This window comes from Impatiens glandulifera, chromosome 1, assembly GCF_907164915.1.
Source record: "Impatiens glandulifera chromosome 1, dImpGla2.1, whole genome shotgun sequence".
NCBI lineage: Eukaryota > Viridiplantae > Streptophyta > Magnoliopsida > Ericales > Balsaminaceae > Impatiens > Impatiens glandulifera.
In genome coordinates, this window is record NC_061862.1 from 72,148,011 (window position 1) to 72,160,950 (window position 12,940).

A 12,940-nucleotide genomic window follows, 5' to 3' on the forward strand; every position below is an offset into this window, starting at 1 on the left:
TGAAGATATTTGGAGAGATATAACTTCAAATGGAAATGCACTCATTCAATCCTGGAGAGGAATCGAAAGGAATTAAGAGAATAGAAAGCTCTGCCAGATATGGGATATTTCGTTTGAGAATGTCACAAATAGAATAAAAGTACAAACGATGTAGGCTCTAATTGATTATTGTTATTGTCTGTAATTCAGTTATTGTTTCATTGTCAAATCTAGAAATTGTCTAGATCTGATCTTAAACTTTTGTATTTTTTTCCCTCTTTTGGTTTTTTTTTAATGAAATGGCACTAAGTTGTTTTCCCCCAAAAAAAAAAGTCTAATGAAGAACAACATTCTCCAAAAAGATTTCTTGAACTAGATGAACAAGAAAAGGAGAATGAAGTTGAGGTTGAACTTAGACGAAGTAAACAAGCTAGAACCGAAAAATCATTTGGTCCAGATTTTATTACTTTCATGATGGAAAGTGAACCTCAAACGTATAATGAGGCAATTACCTCATCTGAAGGGCCTCAATGGAAAGAGGCAATTAATAGTGAGATAGAATCTATCTTGCAAAACCATACATGGGAACTAGTGGATCTGCCTCCGGGAAATAAACCACTAGGTTGCCGATGGATTTTCAAAAGGAAAATGAAAGATGATGGATCAATTGATAAATATAAGGTAAGACTGGTGGTAAAAGGATATCGCCAACGAGAAGGTCTTGATTATTTTGATACATATTCTCCAGTTACGAGAATAACTTCTATTCGATTGATTCTTGCGATTGCTTCTTTGCGCAATCTAGAAGTTCATCAAATGGACGTAAAAACAGCTTTCTTAAATGGAGACTTGGAAGAAGAAATTTACATAGATCAACCTCAAGGGTTTTCTTCTCAAGGACAAGTAAATAAAGTTTGTAAATTGGTTAAGTCATTGTATGGCTTAAAACAAGCTCCAAAACAATGGCATGAGAAATTTGATCATGCTATGATCTCAAGTGGATTTAAGATCAATGAATATGATAAATGTATTTATATTAAAGACACAAAAATGGTTACGTCATTTTATGTCTTTATGTAGATGACATATTTATCATTGGAAGTAATGATAAAATGGTTAAATCCACTAAAGATATGTTAAATTCAAAATTTGACATGAAAAATATGGGATTGGCTGATGTGATTCTTGGAATCAAAGTGATTAGAACATCGGAAGGAATAGTTCTAAGTCAATCACATTATGTGGATAAGATCCTTGAAAAAATTAACAAGGATGATTCGGCACTAGCTAAGACTCCGATAGATACGAGTCAACATCTATCTAAAAATCGCTGAGAGAGTGTTTCTCAATTAGAATATTCTCGAATAATTTGGAGTCTAATGTACTTAATGAGTTGTACAAGACCAGATATAGCTTATGCAGTAAGCAAACTAAGTAGATACACGAGTAATCCGAGTAATAATCATTGGAAAGCCATTGTACGATTACTTAGGTATTTAAGAAATACTCATGATTATGGTCTACACTACACGAGACATTCTGCTGTTATCGAAGGGTACACTGATGCTGATTGGATTTCAGATATGAAAGACTCTAAGTCAACAAGTGGATATGTATTTATACTTGGAGGTGCAGCTATATCTTGGAAATCTTCTAAACAAACTATTATTGCTAAATCCACGATGGAATCTGAATTTATAGCTCTTGGAAAATGTGGTGAAGAAGCTGAATGGCTACGTCTATTCTTAGAAGATATTCCAATATGGTTTAAGCCCGTACCAGCAATTTCTATTCATTGTGATAGTCAATCTGCGATCGGACGAGCTAAGAGTCATATGTATAATGGTAAGTCTAGACATATACGTCGTAGACATAATACCATTAGACAATTACTCTCTACTGGAATTATCTCAATTGATTACGTAAAATCAAAAAGATAATATTGCGGATTCGCTAACCAAAGGGTTAAACAGAGAGTTGGTGTTAAAGTCCTCACAAGGAATGGGACTTAAGCCTACAATAAGTTAGTATGAAGGGAAACCCAACCTATGACTGGAGATCCTAAGAACTAGGTTCAATGGGACAACCTAATTGTACTAAACTTGGTAGATTGTTATGGATAAAAAAATCCTACGATAAAATAGCATTTCGGGAAAGGATAAGCACACAGGCTTTTAATGATTCTTTGTGAACAAAGAGATCAACTATGTGAGAGAGAAGTAGAGTCGCTTCGAAAGAATTGCACGACTCAATTCTAGACCCTCTCACTGAACCAGGCGAGTGTTCATGGCCAAAACGAACACAATCATGAGAACTGGCAAGTATCAGGAAGAATTCTATGTGAAAGTGTGTAATCGTTTACACAGAAGGCATAATAGTTCAAGGACATCGAGTCTACTAATCGGTTAGTAAAGTTATATACTTTAATAAGGGAAGGTTCAAAGGGTTATACATACATATCCTATGTAGAATTCAACTGTTGAACCTTTCACCGGGTTAATCTTTCAATTTTCATTAATGTGGGAGATGTTAGAATTAAACTAATTCCATTAATTAAATGGAAATGATATTTGGGCTAATGAAATCCACACCAAATTCAAATGTGAATTAAGTGTGAAATTAATCCAAATGAAATTCACATGAAATTCAAATGTGAATTAAAGTGAAATTAATCCAAATTAAATTCACATGAAATTTAAATGTGAATTAAAGTGAAATTAATCCAAATGAAATTTACATAAAATTCAAAAGTGAATTAAGGTGAAATTTCATTCAAATGAAATTCACATCAAATTCATTGTGAATTAAATTTGTTAATTGTTACAATTAACATAAATGTCTTGAATGAGACAATTAACAAATGATGTTAATTGCTATTGTAACTATAAAATATTTATTGTAGGATGTAACTTGCAAAGATGATGAAAAGGCAAGCAACGATAACCGTTGGATTATGGATTAGTGACCGTTGGATTAAAGAATTGATTATGAGTTTAATTTTCAACTATAAATATTCCTTCACATTGTATTCCTCTCCACACATGATCTTATCACTTCTCACTCTAGAATTCTAAAAGTCTTTCCTTGTTCTTGTGAGTAATTTTTTAGTGTTCTTGTGAGTGTTCTTCGAGTTTCTTGACTCGACTATTTCTGTGCGAAACCCGGTGATTGTGATTCAGGTACTTTTGTCTAGTTCGCTGTTGTAGTGGTTTTTTTGTGCTAAATTATTGCAGGTTCCGTTATACCCTGGGAAGCAGCCACCGACGAAACTCTCCAGCACAAACGAGAGACGGTGAAACTATTTTAAGGGAACTGTGATTTTACAGGCCTTGGAGCAAACGAAAAGACATTTCTTCATCTCATTACATAATCTATTGTATCTGTTCTATTATCATTTTATTGTATTCATATATTATTTACGTGTAATTTTTACGAGATAAGATTACCAACAATAGGTCATGAATGTGATTATTAAATTTGTTAAAGATAATATTATTTTCATCTTGATACTAAATATATTAAAATTGTGGGAAGTGGTTCTTAGATTATTTTAGAGCATACATTTTAGTTTCATATAAAAATATAACATGCATTTATTCTTCAATATTAAAAATGTGAAAAAGTTAGATAAGTTATAGTCAATGCATATTAGACTTTGAATTTGTGTGAAGAGTATATAATACAAAAATATCTTTTAATTCAATTTTTAGAAATACACAATACAAATCTCTAATTATTAAATCATTTCTACTTTCATCTATTATAGTTTATTTAGTATGTTTATTCCTTAAAAATAAATATTCCAGTTAAAGTGTGAAAATGAATTTTTAAATAATGAATTAAGATAAATCGTGTAAACAACTTAAAAAGTATAAATAGAATCTCCCTGATTATTGATTATGTCTACTAGACTAGAAGTGTACATATCAAAATGAGACAAATCCGAACAGAAGTTTATTTGATAATCTCAAATTAAAGCAATATTTTTTATTTTGTTTTCTACTTAATTTAGGTCTTATTTGTTTATTTTTAATTTTATTAATTACTTGTGATACAATATTTATGCAAGGTGTTGATGCCATTTAGATAAACTATAATTAAACAATGCCTTAGCTTAAGTGCTTGATTCAGAGGTATAAAAGGTAGAGAATAAACCGCAAATAAATATTATAATAATTTGAACAAATAAATTGTTACGAATAGGTTAAATCAAACAGCTCTAATGATATTTTTATTTTATTTTTTCTATATATAACAAATAAATAATTAAGGAATAAACTAATCAATAATAAATAATTAATACATAACAATTAAGGAATAAACTAATAAATAATTAACTGAAGCAAATAAATCAAATCAAATTAACCTTATGGAATAAAATCAATTGATATTGATATATGGAGTGAAAATTAGATTAGTAATAAATAGATGGATATAAGACATTTTTTTACTAGTGATTAATACATAGTTACTGTTTAAATTATTTTTAAAATATTAAAACTAAAAATTTAATCATTTTATAAGAATACAATTATTTAAATAGTTTTAATCCGAAATTCTGTTAGAAAACAATGCCGAAATTGATTTTGAACTAAAATATATTAATAAATTAATTTGAAAATATTTATTTTATCAATTATCTCATTCAATTATTGATTTAAATACAATAATATTTTCTAATATTTCTTAATTATACATATATTTATATATTTAATAATAGAGGAGTGATAAAGAGAGGGAATTTGGTAAGGAAATTTAGTGAGGGAATGAATTGGCATCACCTTAATTGATTGGAAAATGTAAAAGAGAGAAAAGAGAGAAATTATTTGATTTTTTTAACGAATAAAATTATGTCAAGTAATTCCCTCACCAAATTCTCTCTCTTAATCATTTCTCTTAATAATATTTTATTTAGTTCAAACCCAGATTCTTTCATGTAAAATATCTTCAGAATTTAATAATCTAGAATTAAAAAAAAAAAAAAGTAATAATTAAAGAAGAGATATTTTGATTTTGTATTGATAATTAAGGCATTGTTTGATGAGGGGTTTTTGGATAAAACCCAGTTTTTATCCCAAAACCCAAACATTTTATCAACCATCAAATCAAATAATTTTATCATTTAAATACCAAAATTACCCTCTAATTTTATCTTCTCTCTAAACCATCATTCTCTTACCTACACCATAACTTTTAAAGTCAAAGGACAAATTAGTCTTTAAATTTTAAAAACCAATTTTTTTCTACTTTTTATCAAATAAGGATTTTTTGGATAAAACCCAAATAAAATCCAAAAAACATCTTCTCAAACAAGGCCTAAGTGTAAAAAATGAGAAGTAATAAGAAGTTTTATTTTCTTTCTCTTTTTCAAAAAAAAAATCTAATAATTTATTATTATTAACAATTTATTTTAACTAAATCCAAATAAATCACATCAAACAAAATCTATAGAAATGGCAATGACCTGGAATTCAAGATAGTAAAAAGAGGTAGGTCAGTCGATTGTGACATCATTTCTTCACTATTTTAATTCAACATTAATTAAAAATAATTATTCAAATCATTTATGAAAGGCAACAGTATTTGTATTTCATTTTTATAATAATTTAAAATATTAAAATATTTTATTTTATTTATTTAAATAATTCAAATGAACCATTTTTAACCTCTACCTAAGCTCCAAATATCAAAATATCTGAAATTATTAAATATATTAACAATGATACTAAATTTGGTTTATGCTTAAGAATTGGAGATAATTTGAAGAAAAAACTTATTTAATGAAAAATATATAATTTGAGATTATTAAAATAGATTTGTAAATGTAATTTAATATTTTAATTAATCAATTACATAATTTAATTATTAAAATGAAAGATGATATGTTAGATTAAATTCAAATAAGGTCTCATTAAATAAGTTAAGATTAAAAAACTTGCTTAATTTGGATTATTCAAAATTATTAAAATTATCCTATATTACTATGGTCAATCACCTGGTTCAATAATATTCTCAATTATTTAAAAACAATTTTTTTTACATAATTATATCACTAATATTTTTTTTTTTTAACAGTGATAGAGAAGAGAATTTGGGAAAGGTTGAAAAAAAGATAAAATGTGAGGAAAGAGAGAAAAGAGATAAAATTTATTAATTTTTTAATTGTGTCAGTCATATCCTCTAAAATTCCTTTCCTAAATCATCTCTATTTATTTTACTTAAATAACTAATTTTTTTTAATAATGCAAATTTAACAAGATTATTTTAAAATAACTTTAGATTTGTTTTTAGTTAGATATATTTTGTTTGAATGGAAGAAATAGTATCATCTCGTTATCCTGGTCATAACTTCATATAAAAAATTTTTTTTAAGTGAGAAATGAATAGGTATCTTTTGATTTATTAGTCATTAGACACCATTTTTGTGTTTTAGTTAATATAATTAATAAAAAAAATTAATATTAAATAATAATGTAATTAAGATTAATCTAAATTAGCATAAAATGAGCATCCTAACAATGAATATTCAAAATTGATCTGAAGAGGTGTGGGTCTATATTGGGACCTGAAAAAACAAACTATGTTCGTGACATTATTTAATAATTTCTTAAGCTTTTAATTTAATACATTATTATTTTATTTATATTTTTTTTATAAAAAATAAAATTTATCTTTATCTATTTTCGTTTTATTTATTATTTTTTTAAGTCCACATCAAATTATTTTAAATCTATCATAATTCGAATTTATGGACATCTAAACCTTTATGACCAAATCAATTTGAAAAAAATATATATATTTGATAAATTTTTGAGAAATAATTGTGAGGGAGAATTTGAGGAGAGAATTTGAGAAAGGATGACGTAATGAAATTTAATTCGTTAAAAAAATAATAATTTTTTTTTTATTTTTTTCTCTTTTCTCACCATTTATCCTTTATCACTGTTGACATTCCTTCCTCTTCTTATTTTTTATTTTATATAAAAAATAAGAAAAGAAAAATATAAGAAGGTGACGGATCCTCTGCGCCATCCAACTGTCAAAGTAGTGGCAGAATTGAATGCAATGTGTCCAGATGTCGGGATTTAGTGTGAATTAACACGTGTCCAGTCCAGGTCAGATACAACCGCATCCAGCTGGCTTTCTCCTTTTTCTTTTTTATTTCTTCTCTATATATATATATTGGGGTCTCTCTCAAGTCACGCCATTACCGTTTATCCCAGCTTCATCTACGTGGCTTAATTTAGTTTGACGTCATTTATTTGAGTTTTTATCCATTAACAAAGGTTTATCTATTTTTTCAACTTACTAAATTCTTTTCTTATTTAACTTAAGTTATATCCAAATTTAGTAGGTTTAGAGAGAACCCGTAATATATATATAATGTTACATATATTTAATTAAATTTAAAATATTTGTATATATTTATTTTTGGTTGAAATTAATTTTTATACTATTAATTGTTTTTAATTACATTTTATATATTTATTTTTTAAAATGAGTGATGATAGAGAGCGACGCTGGGGCAGCTACTCCACAACGACCCTACACATGTGGAAAAAATAAATCACTGCAAGTCATATTCGGGACGGAATGCTCTCGAACATGCTGAAATCCACGAACAAAATTGATTAATTCGATTTATAATCTTTGTTCATTTGGTTTAAACCGTTTCTATTAGCTTTTTTTGGGTTTATACAAATTCCATTCAATTTAAACTATCCTATGTTAAACTTAAAACACATGCTATCTAGTTGTCTTTGTATTACATTCATATTATTGTTTTTATTTTAATTAAGGATTATGCATAAGCAAAGTTCAAGTTTCAACATTTACCTAAAAAACAAATATTATTAATAATGCAGATTATAATATATTTGTCATTTTAATAGAAAATACATAAAAGTTCAAAAATAATTATATATAATGAAATGTTTATTAAAATAATTTAGATTTACCCAATTACATTTTATATAATTGAAATTCAATCAATATTGTGATACTTGAATATTCATAAATATATCTAAAATAAATCAACTAAAATAATATTAAAATGACAATAATTATACTCGATAAAAAATAATGACCATTAATTTTATTTTTTTAAAACTAGTCTTTAATTTCAATAAAAAATATATATATTTTTAAAAATAAATTATAGTTTCCTAGAGTTGAGGTGAATATAACTAAAGGTAAATTTATAATAGTTTTTATATTAAAAAACTTAAATTTAAAAAGATATATTTAAATGTTTGTATGAATAAATTGATATTTAAATATTATTTTAAAATAAATATAAATAAATCATCTAACTATAACATTTAATCCAAATATGTTTATGACTTAAACATATAAAAATAAAATATAATTAATCAAATAAAAACAATTAAACTTTAAGTACTAAATATCTGAATTAATTTGTTAATATTTAAAATTAATAACTAAAAAATATATCAAGACTATTATATTTTTATATATTAATTATATTAGTTAATAATCTTAATATACTTAGTTATAATTTGATATATTAAATAAAAATAAATATTAATACTAATATATATTTTAATTTGTATATTAGAGTATTAATTTATAATTTGTTAACCTAATTAATATATATATATATATATATATAAAGAAAAAAAATGTCATTTTTAACAAATAAAATATTAAAACCTCCTTAAAATCATTATTTTTTAAATAATCTGGTTATTTGAATTCATTTCGAATAAACTAAATAAAATTAAAAATACAATTTAAAATATTCTCAAACCTATTGCAACAGATTAATTGTCCCTGAATTATAATATAATTAATACATTATTAAAATATATAAATAATTAAATTTCATATATATTATATAGTATTTATAAGAAATAATATATTATATAGTATTTATAAGTAATATATCAAAATAATCAAATAAACAGTCTCATATAGGGACTGTTTGACAAACATGGATTTGCTTTAACAATTATTTATTTTGTTAAATAATTTTATTTTATTATATATAATATATTATTTTAATTAAAAACATAATTTATTTCAAAATAAATAAGCTGGGTTAGACTCACGTGTATTGTCATGAGTTGTCCCTCTTTCTCTATCATTGATAAAGATGGACGCCACTCGCCAGTCCCATCCACTTGGTTTTCAGCTGTCCATTTAATTTTATTATTTTTCGATTTCAAGTGTATATTATATTTAATATATATATATATATATATATTTATATATTAAGAAATAATATTATTCATTACAAATACATCTTCACTATTGTAAATTGTCATGATAGTTTAGAAATAATATTATATACAAATGTCTTAAAAAGATTAAAAACAGGACAACATTTGCATAATACTTCAAAATGAGATTGTTCCTAGTAGGGGCGGAGCCAAGTACAAGCCGATCCGGGCTGTAGCACGGATAGCCTTAAACAGCCTGTATGTATTTTATCAATAATGACGGTAAATTACCGTCGTTATTGGTTATTTCTCGTCGCTAAAAGGCATTGGCGACAGCAAACTTGGTTTATTTTGTTTGTTTATTTGATATTATTATAAAACTAGCCCGGATAGATTTTTTTAATAAAAAATTAGCCCGGGTAAATTTCAAATCCTGGTTCCGCTCCTGGTACCTAGCATGCATAGAAGTGACATTGACACATGTAAGTGTAAGACATATGTTAGTTGGTCCAACCGTTACCCTTTTGCTCACTAGTATAATATTATCTTTTACGGTTCAATATTGAGAATGAAATAAAGAAAACGTGCTCACTATTAGCGAGCTGCAAATCGAACAACACTAGTAAAGTTTATATGTAATTTCTAGCACTGTAGCACGCGTAGTATGGTAACATGATCCTTTGAAGAGCCATGCACCAACCAACTCATTGATACATGGCCTAGCCTTTCATCACTTTTCTCTATGGAAGATGCTATGATACCAAGTTTGAATAAAAACAGAGAAGTTAGGGAAAAACTCAATCGGGTTCTTCATACTTTGTTATATTATTTCATAGAATTGTTTTCAATGCAAACCAAAATATGCTTGATAATTGGGATTTGATTCCATCTACTAAATAAACACCTTCTCTAATAACTTCATATATATATTACTTTTGAATGCTTACTTGAGATTGACTTTGAATCCAGTTACGCCGATGTTATTGATGTTGTCATCGTTGAATCATGTTGAACATGACAGTTGAGTTAGCTTTAAAATGTTGATCTTCAACAAAGCTAAATCCTACTATCCTGGTTGAATGACATGTTAAGAATAATAAAATGAGAGAAAAAGAGAGAGCCTTTTTCCTCCCTATGCCTAAAAAGAAATGGTACCCATATCTTGTTGCATGCTATTGTTGCATACACCATTACTCAGATTAAATGGGCTTCCAGGCCCACCCGAGCACTCGCTCGTGGTTCCATGCGATAATGGGCTTTTGACACTCCATGTTCCTGTTAAAACCTTTGATGGATCAGCCTCAGTTTGTTTGACATCTTTCGATGATTCTTCCCCTTCATTGAAACTGCCAACAACAAGCTGCAACATACAACTTAATCAAATAACCATCCAAATGACAAACTTTCAATAGACAATGAACCTATTAAGAAACTGCAATTTTGTCACATTCACTATTCTACTAAAAAAACGCCCTCAATACTTATTGGGTACAAGATCTTTTCTAAAATCATGATCCATATTAAAGTGTGATTTTAATAGTTTTATTTTAAATGCAAATTATTTTATAGATTATGATCTAAATTATAGTGTAGATTTTTGTTTCAGTGTAGAGATTTTGTTTTTCACAATCATGATCAAATTATCTTTTTCTTTTTATTATGATTATTATGATTTTTAACAAACATAATAGCCCTTTGTTTTTATGTATTGAACACACCTTTACAGGTGATGCTGCAATAAGAGCCCCAGTTATGCCACCGCCCAAAACGTGACCATCAGACCCTGATAGTAGTATGCTTAAACCTCTGGTGGTGCTTCCAATACTTTTTGAGAATGTGTAGTAGCCAGTAAGACTGATAATCTGAAACCGCCCCTACAAAACACACAGACGACGGTAAAATATTATTTTTTGGATTTCTATTAGTTCGTGCTTAGTGTACTTGTGCACGAACTGTTGTGAACTTCGCGACAGAGTGTATAAAAAGAAGACCTCGTATGTGACACTTCCACCACATGTTAGAGCTTGAGAAATTGTCACACTCGATATTTCACCATTTGCTGAGACGATACAAACAGTTTGTGAGGCACTTTGAGCGAGCGATATTATCTTTGAAGATACGTCCTGCCAAATAAAACCATATAAGGTAATGATATATTAACCAAATCTACAAAAATATTATTACAATCTTATAATATTTCAACATAAGCAATCCCATACAAAGCAATTTCCACAAAAGTCATTGAAATTCCTAACAAGTATCAACTGCAATATGGAATGACCAAAATTAAGACAATTAAAAAAGGTAAATACGTGAGAAAGCCAAAGCATCATGTCCACAATGAGCAACACTAAAGAGATAGAAATGAAAATGCAAACATGAGTAGGAATCAACTCGACTAATCTCTTGAGGAGGCTAGCACAACAACCCACCACCATGATCTCCCATTTCCATATTTTATTTTTAATGAGGATCGAATCTAAGACCCTGTAATACTAAGCTCCTTAGTCCAATCCTCTTGTCACTAAACTACCTAAAGGTGACAAGGACAAGTAATTTCTACCCTAATGCGCTGAATTGTTTTCTTGGAGTCATTATCTATGAGGTTTGGAGAAAAAGATTGCAAGACAATACTCCAGAAGTCAGAAGAGCAGAAGACAATATTTTGAATGACATATGAACAACAAGGATTGCACTCATTCACAATACCTTCAACAATTGGATCTTTAATAGGAATGAGGCATTGAAGACAATTGAAAATCATTAAAAATATGTTGAATCTCAATTGATAATGGTAATGTGAAGCTAGATGGACTAATGATATGATATTTCCAGTTTTTATTGTGCAAATATGAACAAACTATATAACTATAAGTAATAAGAGTGCAATAACACACCTCTCCTGCATTAACTATGATCGTATGAGGAGTAAACTCATAACCATTGCTTGATGAGCCTGCAAAAACAAATAATTTATTTCATTCCAGAAATGTCAATGCATACTCTTCAGATTCCAGATGCTATGTTTGTTCAACAACAGAATGGAAAGCCTCTTTAAGTATCATCAAAATTGCTCATTCAACCTAGCTAGATTTAAAACTTGTTTCACAGAAAATTGAGATCATGATCCAACTACAGCATTTGAAGATTTCTCATTAGGATTTGACACAGCACAAACCATTGAATCGAGGAATTGAATAGAAACATCTAATACTATCAAAAGGGAAGTTTATCTGTGTGTGTTACCATTTCCTCCGAGATCTTGTTGGTATTTACGACTCGAACCTGCTGGCCGGCCTCTTTTCTTACCAGAAGGCGATGACGACGTTAACTGCTTACGATTCCGTAAGCCAGCAGGAATCACCTTGACATCATCAGGAGCGTATTTCCTCGGCCTTCCGCGTTTACGTTTGGTCTGATGATCGCCGATGAGAATATTTGGCTGAGGTAGAGGCAAAATAGAATCATCGAGAACTTGGAATGCCTGAGGCGGAGAAGACGGAGATGGCGATGAAGCTCCTGGCATCAACGGCTTGTACACAACTACTGCATCGTTTGTGTAAGATAATTGCATGTTTGACATCAATCCTGTCGCATTGGCCGAAGACTGATTCAAAGGATTACTGCCGCCATTATTATCATCTAGAAGACCAAACGGCTCCATACCAGAAATCATTCGATACTGTAGAACAGTAAACAAGTTACCAAAGCACTGATTATATGTAATTTTAGGAGAATTCTGAAATTGAAGAGAGGATGGAGATGTGAAGAATCGGACA

The 12,940-nt window shown here is 28.3% G+C and overlaps 2 protein-coding genes across 2 annotated transcripts; one reads left to right on the top strand and one right to left on the bottom strand.

Annotated features, from left to right (window-relative positions):
• Positions 1–1,367: 1,367 nt before the first annotated feature.
• On the top strand, positions 1,368–10,173 carry LOC124932018 (secreted RxLR effector protein 161-like). Its single transcript, XM_047472617.1, has 2 exons — positions 1,368–1,744; positions 10,131–10,173. Exons 1-2 carry the CDS (start codon positions 1,368–1,370, stop codon positions 10,171–10,173), a joined length of 420 nt encoding a protein of 139 aa, XP_047328573.1.
• A 126-nt stretch (positions 10,174–10,299) lies between these two features.
• On the bottom strand, positions 10,300–12,342 carry LOC124932026 (AT-hook motif nuclear-localized protein 10-like). Its single transcript, XM_047472629.1, has 6 exons — positions 12,298–12,342; positions 12,165–12,213; positions 12,059–12,117; positions 11,153–11,284; positions 10,880–11,035; positions 10,300–10,521 (listed from the first exon to the last, which is right to left on the bottom strand). The coding sequence occupies exons 1-6, from the start codon at positions 12,340–12,342 to the stop codon at positions 10,300–10,302; spliced, it is 663 nt and encodes a 220-aa protein (XP_047328585.1).
• Positions 12,343–12,940: the final 598 nt, after the last annotated feature.